This window comes from Coregonus lavaretus, assembly GCF_964263955.1.
Source record: "Coregonus lavaretus genome assembly, contig: HAP1_SCAFFOLD_1347, whole genome shotgun sequence".
NCBI classification, from domain to species: Eukaryota; Metazoa; Chordata; class Actinopteri; order Salmoniformes; family Salmonidae; genus Coregonus; species Coregonus lavaretus.
The window spans coordinates 28,522-48,869 of NW_028164424.1; the positions used below are offsets into that span (position 1 = coordinate 28,522).

Sequence of the window (20,348 nt, forward strand, 5' to 3'; positions counted from 1 at the left end):
TAGAAGCACGGTGGCTAGGAAAAACTCCCTAGAAAGGCAGGAACCTAGGAAGAAACCTAGAGAGGAACCAGGCTCTGAGGGGTGGCCAGTCCTCTTCTGGCTGTGCTGGGAGGAGATTATAAGAGGATATGGCCATTAAGGCCAGATCGTTCTTCAACATTTTCAAATGTTCATAGATGACCAGCAGGTTCAAATAATAATCACTGTGGTTATAGAGGGTGCAACACGTCAGCACCTCAGGAGTAAATGTCAGTTGGCTGTTCATAGCCGAGCATTCAGAGGTTGAGACAGCAGGTGTGGTAGAGAGAGAGAGAGAAGGAGAGAGAGGGGCGAAACAGCAGGTTCGGGACAAGGTCGCACGTCCGGTGAACAGGTCAGAGTTCCATATCCGCAGGCAGACCAGTAGAAACTGGATAAGCAGCATGACAAGGTATCACGTCCGGTGGAGCATGTATCGATACTGATAGGATCGAAAGAAGGGGAGCGCTGCTCTCGGATCAGTTTTCCCCATTAAAATCTTATCTTATAATTATTTCCCAATACTGATGACAGATCAGCTCCTAGAGAGATATTACCACCTACGGCTGCAAGTATTGAGGCTGCTAATTCTAAATCACAGATTTGGCACATCATTGGGCACATGTTAGGCTACACATCATGAAATATATTGAGACAAATTACAGACCGTAGTCTACAAGTAGAAAAATAGAACTCAATTGATTGAACATTAAATGTATTTCAATTTGATTGAAATAGGCCTATAGCCTACTGTTTATATTTTAATGCAGTCATCTTGGTGTTCATTTGAAACAAATTTGTATACGTCCCATGTTTGAATCAATTGCAAAGACATTGGCAACTTTGTATTTGTACTCAACTTTGTTCTGAATTTATCTGCGGTCACAAAGAGACGGATAAACCATGTGATTCTATGTTTACTAGAGATCTTCTGTGTATAAAGTAATGCGGAAGGGCAAAAAAGCATCTATGATGCTAATAGGAAGATTCTAACAATGAACTTAGCCTTAAGATGCTTTTGGGAAACCAGTCCTGGATAAGAACATCTGCTAAATGACTAAAATGTAAAATGTAAATGTTTTACATACAGATCTCATATTACTGTATTGAATGTTGTACATGTGTACAGTACTTTATTACAAATGTGGTTATTTGTTACATTTATTACTGTGTAAAACCTAGCAATACTTCTGATTTCTCTGAGAGTGAGGCAGATATATAGCATTTTACAAAAGAAACACATTATTTGTCTCTGAAATGAAACCATCAAGTGATAGATTTTAAACAAATACATGTCTGTCATTGAACAACCCCATACCATGATTAGATAGTGAAAAAACACACCAATCTCTTTCAGAATTTCTTTAAACTATAAAAGCTAATTTATGAACATTTCTGAAAATGGATATATAGCGTTTTGGAATGAAACTCTTGTTTCCTCATCTGAGCTCAGAGTAGATGAGAGATGTAATGTTTGTCTCTGTTGTGTTGAAGCCCAATCAAGAAGGAGAGACCAGCCTCCCCTGTACCCAGCTGTGTGTCCATGAAGAGTGACTGGTCTATGAAACCTCCTATAAAGTTTAGAGAGGGAGACTTTTCTAGTGAACAAAGGTAAGAAGAACTCATGGGTCATGGTCAGTGAGTTAAACAACACTGTCTCTAGTCATTTCTCCTCTCCCATTTTCCCATTTCTTTTTGTTGTTGTCATAATCCATAGGCTAATCCTTTTTTCCATTTTCATAGTCCTGAAACAATATTAAACAAACACAACATTCCCTCCCTGTGTGTGTGTGTGTGTGTGTGTGTGTGTGTGTGTGTGTGTGTGTGTGTGTGTGTGTGTGTGTACTCCCTGGATGAGGAGATGTAATCTCATGTTTTGTCCACAGAAACCAACAGGAGAGATCAGAGTCAGAGATTCTCAGTGATCAGTCTTCCCAGAGTCATCAAACAGACCTGGCCTCCATATTCAGTGTATGTGGTCCTGTTATGTACATTTGTTTTTGTTTACCTCAAGTAAAGTTGTTCTGTCAATCATTCATTAATGTGTTAATGAGAAAGCATTTACTCTCTTGCTTAACTGATTTACTTGATTTATTTCAGTTCCTTGAAGAGAATATTATGACATTTGTGAAGAACGAGCTGAAGAGGTTCAAGAGGATTCTTAGTCCAGAACTCCCAGAAGGCTTTGAGAGTCAGAAGCAGGATAAGGAAGTGGTGGATGCTGAAGATGAGAAGCAGGAGAGCAGTGCCAGAGAGGGGGCTCTGAAGATCACACTGCACGTCCTGAGGAAAATGAACCAGAAGGAGCTTGCTGCCACACTGGAGAAAAGTAAGATCTGTCTGCCTCATGTTGAATGCTGATTTAGAACATTTAAAAGCTGTAGCTAAAGTACAGCTAAAGTAGCTGTGTAACTCAATGATATTGTAGCAGCCTTAACACAACACCTAGTGACCTCATCAAGTAGCAGCAGGGATGTGTTGTGTGGATTCATTTAGACAGAGAGAAGAGGAGAGACAGAGGAGAGAGGGAGAGAGAGAGAGAGAGAGAGAGAGAGAGAGAGAGAGAGAGAGAGAGAGAGAGAGAGGGAGAGAGAGAGAGAGAGAGAGAGAGAGATAATACCAATAATAATATAATCAGTCACACCAGTCTGTAATGCATTATGAAAACATTTACACATTTATACAGTCAGTTAAGCAAATACATTTTTATAATTTAAAATTTTATAACAGTCCTAGAATACTGTAGGCATTAAAACAGACGTAATATTAATATCCTCTGTGTTATTTCTTCATTCAGATGAGCTTGCTGTAATTTGCCAACGTGAACTCAAATCTAATCTAAAGAAGAAGTTTCAATGTGTATTTGAGGGGATCGCTAAACAAGGAAACCCAACACTTCTCAATAAGATCTACACAGAGCTCTACATCACAGAGGGTGGAACAGGAGAGGTCAATAATGAACATGAGCTGAGACTGATTGAGACAACAACCAGGAAACAAGCAAGACCAGAGACTGCAATCAAATGTAACGACATCTTCAGACCCTTAACTGGACAAGACAAACGTATCAGAACTGTGCTGACAAAGGGAGTCGCTGGCATTGGAAAAACAGTCTCTGTGCAGAAGTTCATTCTGGACTGGGCTGAAGGAAAGGCAAATCAGGATGTCCAATTTGTATTTTCATTCCCTTTTCGGGAGCTGAATTTGATGAACGGGGATAAACACACTTTGATTAAACTTCTCAATCATTTCTCAATGGAAACCAAAGAATCAAGAATCTCCAACTACGACAAGTACAAAGTTCTGTTCATCTTTGATGGTCTGGATGAGTGCCGACTGCCCCTAGACTTCCAGAAGAACAAGATCTGTTGTGACGTCACAGAGTCAACCTCAGTGGATGTTCTGCTGACAAATCTCATCAAGGGAAATCTGCTTCCCTCTGCTCTCCTCTGGATAACTACCCGACCTGCAGCAGCCAATCAGATCCCTTCAGGGTGTGTTGACCAGGTGACAGAGGTACGAGGGTTCAATGACCCACAGAAGGAGGAATACTTCAGGAAGAGATTCAGTGATCAGGACCTGGCCAACAGAATCATCTCACACATAAAGACATCAAGGAGCCTCCACATCATGTGCCACATTCCAGTCTTCTGTTGGATTTCTGCAATCGTCCTTGAACACATGCTGAAACATAAGAGAGAAGAGATGCCCAAGACTCTGACTGAGATGTTCATACACCTTGTGGTGTTTCATACCAAACAGAAGAATGAAAAGTATCTTGGGAAAGAAGAGACAGGTCCACACTGGAATAAAGAGAGCATTCTGTCACTAGGAAAACTGGCTTTTCAACAGCTTGTGAATGGCAATCTGATTTTCTATGAAGAAGACCTGAAAGAGGCTGGCATTGATGTCAATGAAGCCACAGTGTACTCAGGATTGTGCACACAGCTCTTTAAAGAGGAATGTGGGCTGTACCAGGAAAAGGTGTACTGCTTCGTGCATCTGAGCATTCAGGAGTTTCTGGCTGCTGTATATGTGTTCCTCTCATTCATCAAGAACAATGAGAATCTAATGGCAAAACCTCAATCAACCAGGAACTTTTTTGCACTGTTCAGAGACAAGCCTGAAGTTACTTTGTACAAGAGTGCTGTGGATAAAGCCTTACAAAGTGAGACGGGAAACCTGGACCTGTTCCTCCGCTTCCTTCTGGGCCTCTCACTGGAGTCCAATCAGAAGCACTTACGAGGTCTACTGACAAAGACAAGAAGCAGCTTACAGAGCCATGAAGAAACAGTCAAGTACATCAAGGAGAAGATCAGGGAGAATCCCTCTCCAGAGAGGTGCATCAATCTGTTCCACTGTCTGAATGAACTGAATGACCATTCTCTAGTGGAGGAGATCCAAAGATACCTGAGATCAGGAAGTCTCTCAGAAGCCAAACTGTCCCCTGCACAGTGGTCAGCTCTGGTATTTGTGTTGCTGACTTCAGAAAATGAGCTGGATGTGTTTGACCTGAAGAAATACTCCAGATCAGAGGAAGGTCTTCTGAGGCTGCTGCCAGTGGTCAAAGCCTCCAGAGCTGCTCTGTGAGTACATAACATGACATTTAAGTACTAATCATCAGGAAGAAATATTCAGTTTAGAGAAATATATGTATTATTGAAAAACAGATTGAATCACTGCATTGATGTTCACATTAGTATAACAATATGACCATACAATTCTAGGAGACGGAAGATGAATCTATATGTTGTTTAAGAGAATAAACCAAATGCATCTGCCATTGTCCTACTACACTACTGGTGTTAAATTAACAGTTTGTGAAATCATGATGATCTCTTTGTCAGGCTGTCAGGCTGTGGAGTCACAGAGGAAGGCTGTTCTTCTCTGGTCTCAGCTCTGAAGTCAAACCCCTCGCACCTGAGAGAGCTGGATCTGAGCTACAATGACCTGAAGGATTCAGGAGTGAAGCTGCTCTCTGCTGTCCTGGGGAATCCCCACTGTAAACTGGAGACTCTGAGGTCAGTATTCCTGTATCACTCAATGAACACACATACACTGGACACACACTGGACACACACACACACACAGGACACACATACTATACACACACACACTGGACACACACACACTAGACACACAACCTGGACAACACACACACACACACTTGACACACACACAAACACACACTGGACACACACACACACTGGACACACACACACACACAAATATTAATTTAGTAGTGTTTAGAAACATGTTATCTACTGTTAATAATGAGAAATTCATTCATTTATATGCAGTACCAGTCAAAAGTTTGGACACACCTACTCATTCAAGAGTTTTTCTTTATTTTTACTATTTTTTACATTGTAGAATAATAGTGAAGACATCAAAACTATGAAATATCACATATGGAATCATGCAGTAGCCAAAAAAGTGTTAAACAAATCTTCAAATAGCCACCCTTTGCCTTGATGACAGCTTTGCACACTCTTGGCATTTTCTCAACCAGCTTCACCTGGAATGCTTTTCCAACAGTCTTGAAGGAGTTCCCACATATGCTGAGCACTTGTTGGCTGCTTTTCCTTCACTCTGCGATCCAACTCATCCCAAACCATCTCAATTGGGTTGAGGTTGGGTGATTGTGGAGGCCAGGTCATCTGACGCAGCACTCAATCACTCTCCTTCTTGGTCAAATAGAGGTGTGTTGAGTCATTGTCCTGTTAAAAAACAAATGATAGTCCCACTAAGCCAAACCAGATGGGATGGCGTGACGCTTCAGAATGCTGTGGTAGCCATGCTGGTTAAGTGTGGTTAAATTCTAAATAAATCACGGACAGTGTCACCAGCAAAGCACCCCCACACCATAACACCTCCTCCTCCATGCTTTACATTTACATTTACATTTTAGTCATTTAGCAAACGCTCTTATCCAGAGCGACTTACAGGAGCAATTAGGGTTAAGTGCCTTGCTCAAGGGCACATTAACGTCATTTAGCAGACGCTCTTAGCCAGAGCGACTCACAAATTGGTGCGTTCACCCTATAGCCAGTGGGATAACCACTATACAATTTGGGGGGGGGGGGGGGGGGTTAGAAGGATTACTTTATCCTATCCCAGGTATTCCTTAAAGAGGTGGGGTTTCAAATGTCTCCGGAAGGTGGTGAGTGACTCTGCTGTCCTGGCGTCGTGAGGGACCTTGTTCCATCATTGGGGAGCCAGAGCAGCGAACAGTTTTGACTGGGCTGAGCGGGAGCTATGCTTCCGCAGAGGAAGGGGAGCCAGCTGGCCAGAGGTGGATGAACGCAATGCCCTCGTTTGGGTGTAGGGACTGATCAGAGCCTGAAGGTACAGAGGTGCCGTTCCCCTCACTGCTCCATAGGCAAGCACCATGGTCTTGTAGCGGATGCGAGCTTCAACTGGAAGCCAGTGGAGTGTGCGGAGGAGGGGGGTGACGTGAGAGAACTTGGGAAGGTTGAACACCAGACGGGCTGCGGCATTCTGGATGAGTTGTAGGGGTTTAATGGCACAGGCAGGGAGGCCAGCCAACAGCGAGTTGCAGTAGTCCAGACGGGAGATGACAAGTGCCTGGATTAGGACCTGTGCCGCTTCCTGTGTAAGGCAGGGTCGTACTCTCCGAATGTTGTAGAGCATGAACCTGCAGGAGCGGGTCACCGCCTTGATGTTGGCGGAGAACGACAGGGTGTTGTCCAGGGTCACGCCTAGGCTCTTCGCACTCTGGGAGGAGGACACAGCGGAGTTGTCAACCGTGATGGCGAGATCATGGAACGGGCAGTCCTTCCCCGGGAGGAAGAGCAGCTCCGTCTTGCCAGGGTTCAGCTTGAGGTGGTGATCCGTCATCCATACTGATATGTCTGCCAGACATGCAGAGATGCGATTCGCCACCTGGTTATCAGAAGGGGGAAAGGAGAAGATTAGTTGTGTATCGTCAGCGTAGCAATGATATGAAAGGCCATGTGAGGATATGACAGAGCCAAGTGACTTGGTGTATAGGGAGAAAAGGAGAGGGCCTAGAACTGAGCCCTGGGGGACACCAGTGGTGAGAGCACGTGGTGCGGAGACAGCTTCTCGCCACGCCACTTGGTTGGAGCGACCGGTCAGGTAGGACGCAATCCAGGAGTGAGCCGCGCCGGAGATGCCCAGCTCGGAGAGGGTGGAGAGGAGGATCTGATGGTTCACAGTATCAAAGGCAGCAGACAGGTCTAGAAGGACAAGAGCAGAGGAGAGAGAGTTAGCTTTAGCAGTGCGGAGAGTCTCCGTGACACAGAGAAGAGCAGTCTCAGTTGAATGACCAGTCCTGAAACCTGATTGGTTTGGATCAAGAAGGTCATTCTGAGAGAGATAGCAAGAGAGTTGGCTAAAGACGGCACGCTCAATAGTTTTGGAAAGAAAAGAAAGAAGGGATACTGGTCTGTAGTTGTTGACATCAGTGGGGTCGAGTGTTGGTTTTTTGAGAAGGGGAGCAACTCTCGCTCTCTTGAAGACGGAAGGGACATGGCCAGCGGTCAAGGATGAGTTGATCAGTGAGGTGAGGTAGGGGAGAAGGTCACCGGAGATGGTCTGGAGAAGGGAGGAGGGGATGGGGTCAAGCGGGCAGGTTGTTGGGCGGCCTGCAGTCACAAGTCGCAGGATTTTATCTGGAGAGAGAGGGGAGAAAGAAGTCAAAGCATAGGGTAGGGCAGTGTGAGCGGGACCAGCAGTGTCATTAGACTTAACAAACGAGGATCGGATGTCGTCAACCTTCTTTTCAAAATGGTTGACGAAGTCATCCACAGAGAGAGAGGAGGGGGGGGGGGGGGATTCAGGAGGGAGGAAAATGTGGCAAAGAGCTTCCTAGGGTTAGAGGCAGATGCTTGGAATTTAGAGTGGTAGAAGGTGGCCTTAGCAGCAGAAACAGATGAAGAAAATGTAGAGAGGAGGGAGTGAAAAGATGCCAGGTCGGCAGGGAGTTTAGTTTTCTTCCATTTCCGCTCCGCTGCCCGGAGCTCTGTTCTGTGAGCTCGCAATGAGTCATCAAGCCACGGAGCTGGAGGGGAGGACCGAGCCGGCCGGGAGGATAGGGGACACAGAGAGTCAAAGGATGCCGAAAGGGAGGAGAGGAGGGTTGAGGAGGCAGAATCAGGAGATTGGAGGGAGAAGGATTGAGCAGAGGGAAGAGATGATAGGATGGAAGAGGAGAGAGTAGTGGGAGAGAGAGAGCGAAGGTTGCGGCGGCGCATTACCATCTGTGTAGGGGCAGAGTGAGTAGTGTGGGAGGAGAGCGAGAGAGAAAAGGAAACAAAGTAGTGGTCGGAGACATGGAGGGGAGTTGCAGTGAGATTAGTAGAGGAGCAGCATCTAGTGAAGATGAGGTCAAGCGTATTGCCTGCCTTGTGAGTAGGGGGGGACGGTGAGAGGGTGAGGTCAAAAGAGGAGAGGAGTGGAAAGAAGGAGGCAGAGAGAAATGAGTCAAATGTGGACATAGGGAGGTTGAAATCCCCCAAAACTGTGAGGGGTGAGCCATCCTCAGGGAAGGAACTTATCAAGGCGTCAAGCTCATTGATGAACTCTCCAAGGGAACCTGGAGGGCGATAGATGACAAGGATATTAAGCTTAAATGGGCTAGTGACTGTGACAGCATGGAATTCAAATGAGGAGATAGACAGATGGGTTAGGGGAAAAATTGAGAATGTCCACTTGGGAGAGATGAGGATTCCTGTACCACCACCCCTCTGACCAGATGCTCTCGGGGTATGCAAGAACACATGGTCAGACGAGGAGAGAGCAGTAGGAGTAGCAGTGTTTTCAGTGGTGATCCATGTTTCCGTCAGCGCCAGGAAGTCGAGGGACTGGAGGTTGGCATAGGCTGGGATGAAGTCAGCTTTGTTGGCAGCAGAACGGCAGTTCCAGAGGCTGCCTGCGACCTGGAACTCCACGTGGGTGGTGCGTGCAGGGACCACCAGGTTAGAGAGGCAGCAGCCACGCGGTGTGGTGCGTTTGTGTAGCCTGTGCAGAGAGGAGAGAACAGGGATAGGCAGAGGCATAGTTGACAGGCTGTAGCAAATGGCTACAAAAATGCAGAGGAGATCGGAATGAAATGAGCTAAGCATCTGGGAGCGGAGAGAGCAGGGCCTCCCTCACCAAAAACTTCTACCTCAGAAACTAAAATTGTTTCACTGAACCACCCGAACAAAAACTCTCCCAACTTCCACCTTTAGAAATCAGAATTGTTGTGAACCACAGCGGTTCAATGTTTAAAGGAATAGACTCAACCCACTTTATTCAACTATGACACCATAGCTAACTAGCAAGCTAGCATCCAATAACAATAACACACCGTTTAGCACCAACACTTGGTCACAACAAACCACCAATAGTGTGATAACACACTAAACAGATCATTCGTGTCTGTGTCAAGTTCCTTTCATGACGCAGCAATGATTAGACGTTGGCTAGCTAGGACAAGTATATTGTATTTAGCTACTACCGTACAGTTAGCTGGTCGTGTTGGGTAGCTAGCAATGGCCACTGTGTTGACTTTGTTTGAAGAACGGCTAGCTAGCTAGCTTCGTGCTACACCCGGCACACAATGGCTATTGTGTTGACTCTGACTCTGTTGGAAAAAACGGCTAGGTAGCTCGCTTCGTGCTACAGCCGGCACTGCCAAGACACAGTAACTACCCACAACAACCCACGATGCCTAGCTATGACGCCGTAGCTAACTTGCAAGCTAGCATCCATTAACACACAATTTAGCATCAATACTTGGTTACAACAAACTGCCAAGAGTGTGTTAGCACACTAAACAGATAATTCAAGTCCGTGTCTAGTTCCTTTCATAACGCAGCAAAAATTAAACGTTGGCTAGCACTACATTAACATTGGAAACAGCTCTCCAGCGTTGCTAATCGATACCAGTAGCTACCCGCTAGCTAGCTAGCCTCGTGCTTCGATACTAACCTACAATTACCTACGGAAACCTACAATAACAACAATACTAACCTATAATAAATACAATACCTAACTACAGCTAACTACCTACCTACGATCTAATACATGGTTAAGCTTTACTCAACACCATATGAGAAGCTTACCTCCTTCTTACCTCCAGCTATAGAAAAACACGACCTCTCCCGACAACCTCTAGGGTGGGAACTACACATGCAGAGATCATCCATTCACCCACACCGCTTCTCACAAAGACATGGCGGTTGGAACCAAAAATCTCAAATTTGGACTCTAGACCAAAGGACAAATGTTCACCGGTGTAATGTCCATTGCTCATGTTTTTTGGCTCAAGCAGGTCTCTTCTTCTTATTGGTGTCCTTTAGTAGTGATTTCTTTACAGCAATTCGACCATGAAGGCCTGATTCACACAGTCCCCTCTGAAAAGTTGATGTAGAGTTGTGTCTGTGACTTGAACTCTGTGAAGCATTTATTTGGGCTGCAATTTCTGAGGCTGGTAACTAATGAACTTATCCTCTGCAGCAGAAGAAACTTTCAAAGTTCTTGAAATGTTCCGTATTGACTGACCTTCATGTCTTAAAGTAATGATGGACTGTCGTTTCTCTTTGCTTATTTGATGTCAGGTGTCAGTGTGCAGCGGTAGGACAGAGTCAGGCGCAGGACACAGAACTGAGTAAATAATGAACTTTACTCTGAAAAACAACAAATCTAATTTCCACGCAGGGAAACATAACAGCTCACAGCAGTATACAAAACCAAACAAAGAACAATCACGCACAAAACCATGAGGGAAGCAGAGGGTTAAACAGGGAAATAATCATAACGTGATGGGAACCACGTGTGTACAATCAAGACAAAACAAATAGATAAAGAAACATAGATCGGTGGCAGTTAGAAAGCCAGTGACGACGACCGCCGATAGCCGCCCGCACAAGGCGGCAGGTAGCTTAGTGGTTAAGAGCGTTGCGCCAGTAACCGAATGGTTGCTGGTTCTAATCCCCGAGCCAACTAGGTGAAAAATCTTGTCGATGTGCACTTGAGCAAGGCACTTAATCCTAATTGCTCTTGTAAGTCACTCTGGATAAGAGCGTCTGCTAAATGACTAAAGAAAAAAAAAAACAAGGAGAGGCACCAACTTCGGCGGAAATCGTGACATTTGACCAGGCACATATAGTCCACACCATATGTGTTTGGACAGTGAAGCTTACAGTTTTAAATTTGGTGCTATGCTCCAGCATTTTGGATTTGAGATAGAATGTTTCATATTAGGCGACAGAACAGAATGTGTTGGATCATTGTCCTGTTGAAAAACAAATGATAGTCCCACTAAGCCCAAACCAGATGGGATGGCGTATCGCTGCAGAATGCTGTGGTAGCCATGCTGGTTAAGTGTGCCTTGAATTCTAAATAAATCACGGACAGTGTCACCAGCAAAGCACCCCCACACCATAACACCTCCTCCTCCATGCTTTACGGTGGGAAATACACATGCAGAGATCATCCGTTCACCCACACCGCGTCTAACAAAGACACCGCGGTTTGAACCAAAAATCTCTAATTTGGACCAGACCAAAGGACAAATGTCCACCGGTGTAATGTCCATTGCCCGTGTTTCTTGACCCAAGCAGGTCTCTTCTTCTTATTGGTGTACTTTAGTAGTGATTTATTTGCAGCAATTCGACCATGAAGGCCTGATTCACACAGTCCCCTCTGAACAGTTGATGTTGAGATGTGTCTGTGACTTGAACACTGTGAAGCATTTATTTGGGCTGTAATTTCTGAGGCTGTTAACTCTAATGAACTTATCCTCTGCAGCAGAGGTAACTTTGGGTCTTCCATTCCTGTGGGGGTCCTCATGAGAGCCAGTTTCATCATAGTGCTTGATATTTCTGCGACTGCACTTGAAGAAACTTTAAAAGTTCTTGAAATGTTCCTTATTGAATGACCTTCATGTCTCAAAGTAATGATGGACTGTCGTTTCTCTTTGCTTATTTGAGCTGTTCTTGCCATAATATGTACTTGGTCTTTTACCAAATAGGGCTGTCTTCTGTATACCCCCCTACCTTGTCACAGCACAACTGATTGGTTCAACTACATTGAGAAGGAAAGAGATTCCACAAATTAACTTTTAAGAAGGCACACCAGTTAATTGAAATGCATTCCAGGTGACTACCTCATGAAGCTGGTTGAAAGAATGACAAGTGTGTGCAAAGCTGTCATCAAGGCAAAGGGTGGCTATTTGAAGAATCTCAAATATAACATATATTTTAATTTGTTTAACACTTATTTGGTTACTACATGATTCCATATGTGTTATTTCATAGTTTTAATGTCTTCACTATTATTCTAAAATGTAAAAATTAGTTGTTGTTTTTTTTTACAAATTTGAATGAGTAGGTGTGTTCAAACTTTTGACTGATAGTGTATATATACATATATGAATAGATATGGCAGGTTTCAGGACTCTGATGTATCTGAAAATGTTTTAAAAATATATTTTCACCACCAAAGAATAGCAGTGTGGTTTTAATATGATTTTACTCTTGCAGGCTGTCAGGCTGTCTAGTCACAGAGGAAGGCTGTGCTTCTCTGGTCTCAGCTCTGAAGTCAAACCCCTCACACCTGAGAGAGCTGGACCTGAGTAACAATGACCTGAAGGATTCAGGAGTGAAGCTGCTCTCTGCTGGACTGGGGAATCCCCACTGTAAACTGGAGACTCTGAGGTCAGTATTCCTGTAGTTGGTCAACAAGTGATAACTGTTCACCAGATCCACATGTGTTTACCAGGCCCACATAGTCCACACCATATGTGTTTGGACAGTGAAGCTTACAGTTTTACATTTGGTGCTATGCTCCATCATTTTGGATTTGAGATAAAACTTTTTATATTAGGCAACAGAACAGAATGTCACCTTTTATTTGAGGTTAATGGTGAGAGATTAGCATGTTTTGTTGTAGCCTCTGTAACTTTCTCACTCATTATTATTCATGATTCATTCATTATTTTTCTTAATCATGTCATCATCAGGATTAATTTAGTAGTGTTTAGAAACATGTTATCTACTCACTTAGACAGAAAATTACTCCAGTCATCATCCACCATTCAGTTACTATTGGACAAAACATAACCCAAAACACAACCAAAACAAACTGCAAATGCAACCAACGAGTTTGGAACCAAATACTCAACTTTTGACTACTTTAATACACTATAAGAATTGGTCAGAATACTTATGACTTCTTCAAATAGGGGGACTAGATACATAAAGGGCTTATATTTTTCTAAATGGTGAAACAGATATGTATTAAAATACCCTCAAATAAAAGGTGACATTATATACTGTCACCTCATATGAAAGATTTCATCTGAAATCCAAAATGCTGGAGTATAGAGCCACATCTAAAATGTTAGCTTCACTGTCAAAATATATATGGTGTGGACTGTATACTCAATACAATCTAAATCTGATACCTCACTGTCTGTCTTTTGACTGGAACTGCTTTTTAAAATGGTCTGGTCAGTCTACTCAAATATTTGTCATATGCATTTTTCCATCTACAAGTAATACTTTGATAATGTATCATTTCTAATAATTATACATTGATTTATGAATAGATATAGCAGGTTTCAGGACACTGATGTATCTGAAAATGTTGAAAAAAATATACTGCCACTATTTTCACCACCAAAGAATAGCAGTGTGATTTTAATATGATTTTTCTCTTTGCAGGCTGTCACGCTGTCTAGTCACAGAGGAAGGCTGTGCTTCTCTGGTCTCAGCTCTGAAGTCAAACCCCTCACACCTGAGAGAGCTGGATCTGAGTAACAATGACCTGAAGGATTCAGGAGTGAAGCTGCTCTCTGCTGGACTGGGGAATCCCCACTGTAAACTGGAGACACTGAGGTCAGTATTCCTGTAGTTGGTCAACAAGTGATAACTGTTCACCAGATCCACATGTGTTTACCAGGCACACATAGTCCACACCATATGTGTTTGGACAGTGAAGCTTTTAGTTTTACATTTGGTGCTTTGCTCCAGCATTTTGGATTTGAGGTAGAATGCTTCATATTAGGCGACAGTACAGAATGTCACCTTTTATTTGAGGTTTTTCATACATATCTGTTTTACCGTTTAGATACGAAAGCACTTTATGTGTCTAGTTCTCCCATTTGAAGAAGTCATAATTATTTGGACAAATTCATTTAGTCCAAAGTTTAGTATTTTTTCCCATATTCCTTACCCACACTGATTACATCAAGCTTGTGATTCTACAAACTTGTTGAATACATTTGCAGTTTGTCTTGGTTGTGTTCTGGATGATGTTTTTCCCAATAGAAACTGAATGGTGAATAATGTCCTGTCATTTTGGAGTCACTTCACTTGTATTGTCAGTAAGAAGAGAAGATGTTTCTGAACAATTCTACATTCATGTGGATGCTACCATGATTATGAATAATCATTAATGAATCGTGAATGATGATGAATGAGAAAGTTACAGAGGAACAAGGATCATACCCCCTCTGTTATTGGTAATGGTGAGAGGTTAGCATGTTTTGTTGTAGCCTCTGTAACTTTCTCACTCATTATTATTCATGATTCATTCATGATCTTTCTCAATCATGGCAGTCACAGGCTTGATTTAGTCATTGCATTCAAAGAATATGGGACCAAATACTAAACTTTTGACTACTTTAATACACTATAAGTGAATTGGTCAGAATACTTATGACTTCTTCAAATAGGGGGACTAGATACATAAAGGGCTTATATTTTTCTAAATGGTGAAACAGATATTTATTAAAATATCCTCAAATAAAAGGTGACATTATATACTGTCACCTCATATGAAACATTTCATCTGAAATCCAAAATGCTGGAGTATAGAGCCACATTTAAAATGTTATCTTCACTGTCAAAATATATATGGTGTGGACTGTATACTCAATACAATCTAAATCTGATACCTCACTGTCTGTCTTTTGACTGAAACTGCTTTTTAAAATGGTCTGGTCAGTCTACTCAAATATTTGTCATATGCATTTTTCCATCTACAAGTATACTTTGATAATTTATAATTTATAATAATGATACATTCATTTATGAATAGATATGGCAGGTTTCAGGACACTGATATATCTGAATATGTTGAAAAAATATACTGCCACTATTTTCACCACCAAAGAATAGCAGTGTGATTTTAATATGATTTTTCTCTTTGCAGGCTGTCAGGCTGTCTAGTCACAGAGGAAGGCTGTGCTTCTCTGGTCTCAGCTCTGAAGTCAAACCCCTCACACCTGAGAGAGCTGGATCTGAGTAACAATGACCTGAAGGATTCAGGAGTGAAGCTGCTCTCTGCTGGACTGGGGAATCCCCACTGTAAACTGGAGACTCTGAGGTCAGTATTCCTGTAGTTGGTCAACAAGTGATAACTGTTCACCAGATCCACATGTGTTTACCAGGCACACATAGTCCACACCATATGTGTTTGGACAGTGAAGCTTTTAGTTTTACATTTGGTGCTATGCTCCAGCATTTTGGATTTGAGGTAGAATGCTTCATATTAGGCGACAGTACAGAATGTCACCTTTTATTTGAGGTTTTTCATACATATCTGTTTTACCGTTTAGATACGAAAGCACTTTATGTGTCTAGTTCTCCCATTTGAAGAAGTCATAATTATTTGGACAAATTCATTTAGTCCAAAGTTTAGTATTTGGTCCCATATTCCTTACCCACACTGATTACATCAAGCTTGTGATTCTACAAACTTGTTGAATGCATTTGCAGTTTGTCTTGGTTGTGTTTTGGATGATGTTTTTCCCAATAGAAACTGAATGGTGAATAATGTCCTGTCATTTTGGAGTCACTTCACTTGTATTGTCAGTAAGAAGAGAAGATGTTTCTGAACACTTCTACATTCATGTGGATGCTACCATGATTATGAATAATCATGAATGAATCGTGAATGATGATGAATGAGAAAGTTACAGAGGAACAAGGATCATACCCCCTCTGTTATTGGTAATGGTGAGAGGTTAGCATGTTTTGTTGTAGCCTCTGTAACTTTCTCACTCATTATTATTCATGATTCATTCATGATCTTTCTCAATCATGGCAGTCACAGGCTTGATTTAGTCATAGCATTCAAAGAATATGGGACCAAATACTAAACTTTTGACTACTTTAATACACTATAAGTGAATTGGTCAGAATACTTATGACTTCTTCAAATAGGGGGACTAGATACATAAAGGGCTTTTATTTTTCTAAATGGTGAAACAGATATGTATTAAAATACCCTCAAATAAAAGGTGACATTATATACTGTCACCTCATATGAAACATTTCATCTGAAATCCAAAATGCTGGAGTATAGAGCCACATTTAAAATGTTATCTTCACTGTCAAAATATATATGGTGTGGACTGTATACTCAATACAATCTAAATCTGATACCTCACTGTCTGTCTTTTGACTGAAACTGCTTTTTAAAATGGTCTGGTCAGTCTACTCAAATATTTGTCATATGCATTTTTCCATCTACAAGTAATACTTTGATAATGTATCATTTCTAATAATGATACATTCATTAATGAATAGATATGGCAGGTTTCAGGACACTGATGTATCTGAAAATGTTGAAAAAATATACTGCCACTATTTTCACCACCAAAGAATAGCAGTGAGGTTTTAATATGATTTTTCTCTTTGCAGGCTGTCAGGCTGTCTAGTCACAGAGGAAGGCTTTGCTTCTCTGGTCTCAGCTCTGAAGTCAAACCCCTCACACCTGAGAGAGATAGATCTGAGTAACAATGACCTGAAGGATTCAGGAGTGAAGCTGCTCTCTGCTGGACTGGGGAATCCCCACTGTAAACTGGAGACTCTGAGGTCAGTATTCCTGTAGTTGGTCAACAAGTGATAACTGTTCACCAGATCCACATGTGTTTACTAGGCACACATAGTCCACACCATATGTGTTTGGACAGTGAAGCTTACAGTTTTACATTTGGTGCTATGCTCCAGCATTTGGGATTTGAGGTAGAATGCTTCATATTAGGCGACAGTACAGAATATCACCTTTTATTTGAGGTTTTTCATACATATCTGTTTTACCGTTTAGATACGAAAGCACTTTATGTGTCTAGTTCTCCCATTTGAAGAAGTCATAATTATTTGGACAAATTCATTTAGTCCAAAGTTTAGTATTTGGTCCCATATTCCTTACCCACACTGATTACATCAAGCTTGTGATTCTACAAACTTGTTGAATACATTTGCAGTTTGTCTTGGTTGTGTTTTGGATGATGTTTTTCCCAATAGAAACTGAATGGTGAATAATGTCCTGTCATTTTGGAGTCACTTCACTTGTATTGTCAGTAAGAATAGAAGATGTTTCTGAACACTTCTACATTCATGTGGATGCTACCATGATTATGAATAATCATGAATGAATCGTGAATGATGATGAATGAGAAAGTTACAGAGGAACAAGGATCATACCCCCTCTGTTATTGGTAATGGTGAGAGGTTAGCATGTTTTGTTGTAGCCTCTGTGACTTTCTCGTTCATTATTATTCATGATTCATTCATGATCTTTCTCAATCATGGCAGTCACAGGCTTGATTTAGTCATTGCATTCAAAGAATATGGGACCAAATACTAAACTTTTGACTACTTTAATACACTATAAGTGAATTGGTCAGAATACTTATGACTTCTTCAAATAGGGGGACTAGATACATAAAGGGCTTAGATTTTTCTAAATGGTGAAACAGATATGTATTAAAATACCCTCAAATAAAAGGTGACATTATATACTGTCACCTCATATGAAACATTTGATCTCAAATCCAAAATGCTGGAGTATAGAGCCACATTTAAAATGTTATCTTCACTGTCAAAATAGATGTGGTGTGGACTGTATACTCAATACAATCTAAATCTGATACCTCACTGTCTGTCTTTTGACCGATACTGCTTTTTAAACTGCTCTGGTCAGTCTACTCAAATATTTGTCATATACATTTTTCTCTCTACAAGCAATATTATGATAATTTGTCATTTCTAATAATGAAACATTCATTCATTTATTAATAGATATGGCAGGTTTCAGGACACTGATATATCTTAATATGTAGAAAAAATATACTGCCACTATTTTGACCACCAAAGAATAGCAGTGAGGTTTTAATATGATTTGACTCTTTGCAGGCTGTCAGGCTGTCTAGTCACAGAGGAAGGCTGTGCTTCTCTGGTCTCAGCTCTGAAGTCAAACCCCTCACACCTGAGAGAGCTGGACCTGAGCTACAATCACCCAGGAGACTCAGGAGTCAGACTGCTCTCTGCTGGACTGGAGGATCCACACTGCAGACTGGAGAAACTCAAGTATGTAGAGGGTTTATGTCAATGTTCATATCAGACATGTTGGAGTTATCAGGCTAGTTAAGACAAACATTCTGACCACCACTTGGACTAAGTTATATAAAGACTGTGTGTGTGTGTGTGTGTGTGTGTGTGTGTGTGTGTGTGTGTGTGTGTGTGTGTATGTGTGTGTGTGTGTGTGTGTGTGTGTGTGTGTGTGTGTGTGTGTGTGTGTGTGTGTGTATGTGTGTGTGTGTGTGTGTGTGTGTGTGTGTGTGTGTGTGTGTGTGTGTGTGTGTGTGTGTGGGTGAGAGTTCAGGTGTATCCCTCAATGACTGTCTGTTCTTCTGCTTACCGCTACAGTTTGGAACATGGTGGAGAGAACAGAATGAAACCTGGAGTTAGAAAATGTGAGTGTTGACTGCTGTGAAGAATATGACTAAGAATAAGTCTTAATTCAAGTGAAGTCAAAATCAAAGACCACCATCATTACTTACTTGGCCATATTAAATATCAGCTGTAGTTCTACAGAAGCACAAATCAGGGACACCAAAGTTTACAAAGAGTTGCTTTGACAATGTGTGTGTCTGTGTATGTGTGTGATCAGTGTAAGTGTGTGTGTGTGTGTGTTCAGGATGTGTATGTGTGTCCAGTGTGTGTGTGTGTGTTTGTGTTTGTTCAGGATGTCTGTGTGTGTGTGTGTGTGTGTGTGTGTGTGTGTGTGTGTGTGTGTGTGTGTGTGTGTGTGTGTGTGTGTGTGTGTTTGTGTGTGTGTGTGTAATTAATGGGAATAAGTGTGTTTTATATTACCATACAGTATAACATATGATCATTCAACAAATCTCAAGTTACCTTTAACTTCTCCTTTTGATTCCTAGAAACATCTACATTAAATGAATTAGTGAAAAGTGAGTTAACATTCTAATGTGAATGATGATGATTTCTAATATTGTGTCTGGTTTCATCCATCAGATGTCTGTGATCTCACACTGGACCCAAACACAGCATACAGATTCCTCTCTCTGTCTGAGGAGAACAGAAAGGTGACACGTAGGAGAGAGGAGCAGCCGTATCCTGATCACCCAGAGAGATTTGAGGGCTATGGACAGGTGCTGTGTAGAGAGGGTCTGACTGGGCTCTGTTACTGGGAGGTAGAGTGGAGTGGGAGAGAGGCTGTTATAGGAGTGGCATATAAAGGAATCAGCAGGAGAGGATGGGGTGATGATGACTGTGTGCTTGGACAGAATGACAAGTCCTGGAGTCTGATCTGCTCTGACAACAGTTACTCTGCCAGGCACAATAATAAGTCCACTACCATAGACGTCCCCTCCTCCAGCTCCCACAGAGTAGGAGTGTATCTGGACTGGCCAGCCGGCACTCTGTCCTTCTACAGAGTCTCCTCTGACACACTGACCTACCTGAACACATTCCACTCCACATTCACTGAGCCCCTCTATCCAGGGTTTCAGCTTTGGGATGACTCCTCTTCAATGTCTCTGTGTCATGTGGTCCCTGTGCCAAACACATGATGTTTCACTCTAATCATGGTCATGTTCAGTAAGACACACTGGAACAAGAATTGATATGAACTCTCTAGTCACGAGTTAACTTATAATAATAATAATAATAATAATAATAATAATAATAATAATATCTAAATAGTCATGATTATACACCACTGAAGTTGATAGACATTGTAAAATAGTAATTAATAGAATGAATCACCACTGTTGTTAAAGGTTCTCGTTTAGAAATCATTGATCTTGTTGTTATTGCTTTTTCATGTTTGTAAATATTCCTGTCTGTAAAATGTTTATTTGTCAAGTTGTTGACCAAACAATAAACACAATTACACTGAATGGAAGTTACATGTCACAGATTTGACTAATGAAGGTTAATAAAACAGATGGAAGAAGAGCAGTTCTAAATGTTTTCTTTTTTATAAGAATATTACATTTAAATCAGTGGAGGCTCCTCAGAGGAGGAAGGGGAGGACCATCC

At 41.9% G+C, this 20,348-nt stretch overlaps 1 protein-coding gene across 1 annotated transcript in view; it reads left to right on the forward strand.

The window, feature by feature from the left end:
- Window positions 1-20,099, forward strand: part of LOC311117035 (NACHT, LRR and PYD domains-containing protein 12-like) — a 41,243-nt gene extending 21,144 nt beyond the window's left edge. Inside the window, exons 5-16 of the mRNA XM_084192031.1 lie at window positions 1,513-1,629; window positions 1,905-1,989; window positions 2,119-2,347; window positions 2,816-4,599; window positions 4,876-5,160; window positions 12,526-12,707; window positions 13,716-13,889; window positions 15,208-15,381; window positions 16,701-16,874; window positions 18,198-18,371; window positions 18,711-18,757; window positions 19,320-20,099. Of these exons, the coding sequence (XP_084048157.1) occupies window positions 1,513-1,629; window positions 1,905-1,989; window positions 2,119-2,347; window positions 2,816-4,599; window positions 4,876-5,160; window positions 12,526-12,707; window positions 13,716-13,889; window positions 15,208-15,381; window positions 16,701-16,874; window positions 18,198-18,371; window positions 18,711-18,757; window positions 19,320-19,876 (3,982 nt within the window). The 3' untranslated portion in view covers window positions 19,877-20,099. The remainder of the gene's footprint in view (window positions 1-1,512; window positions 1,630-1,904; window positions 1,990-2,118; window positions 2,348-2,815; window positions 4,600-4,875; window positions 5,161-12,525; window positions 12,708-13,715; window positions 13,890-15,207; window positions 15,382-16,700; window positions 16,875-18,197; window positions 18,372-18,710; window positions 18,758-19,319) is intronic.
- The last annotated feature ends 249 nt before the right edge of the window (window positions 20,100-20,348 follow it).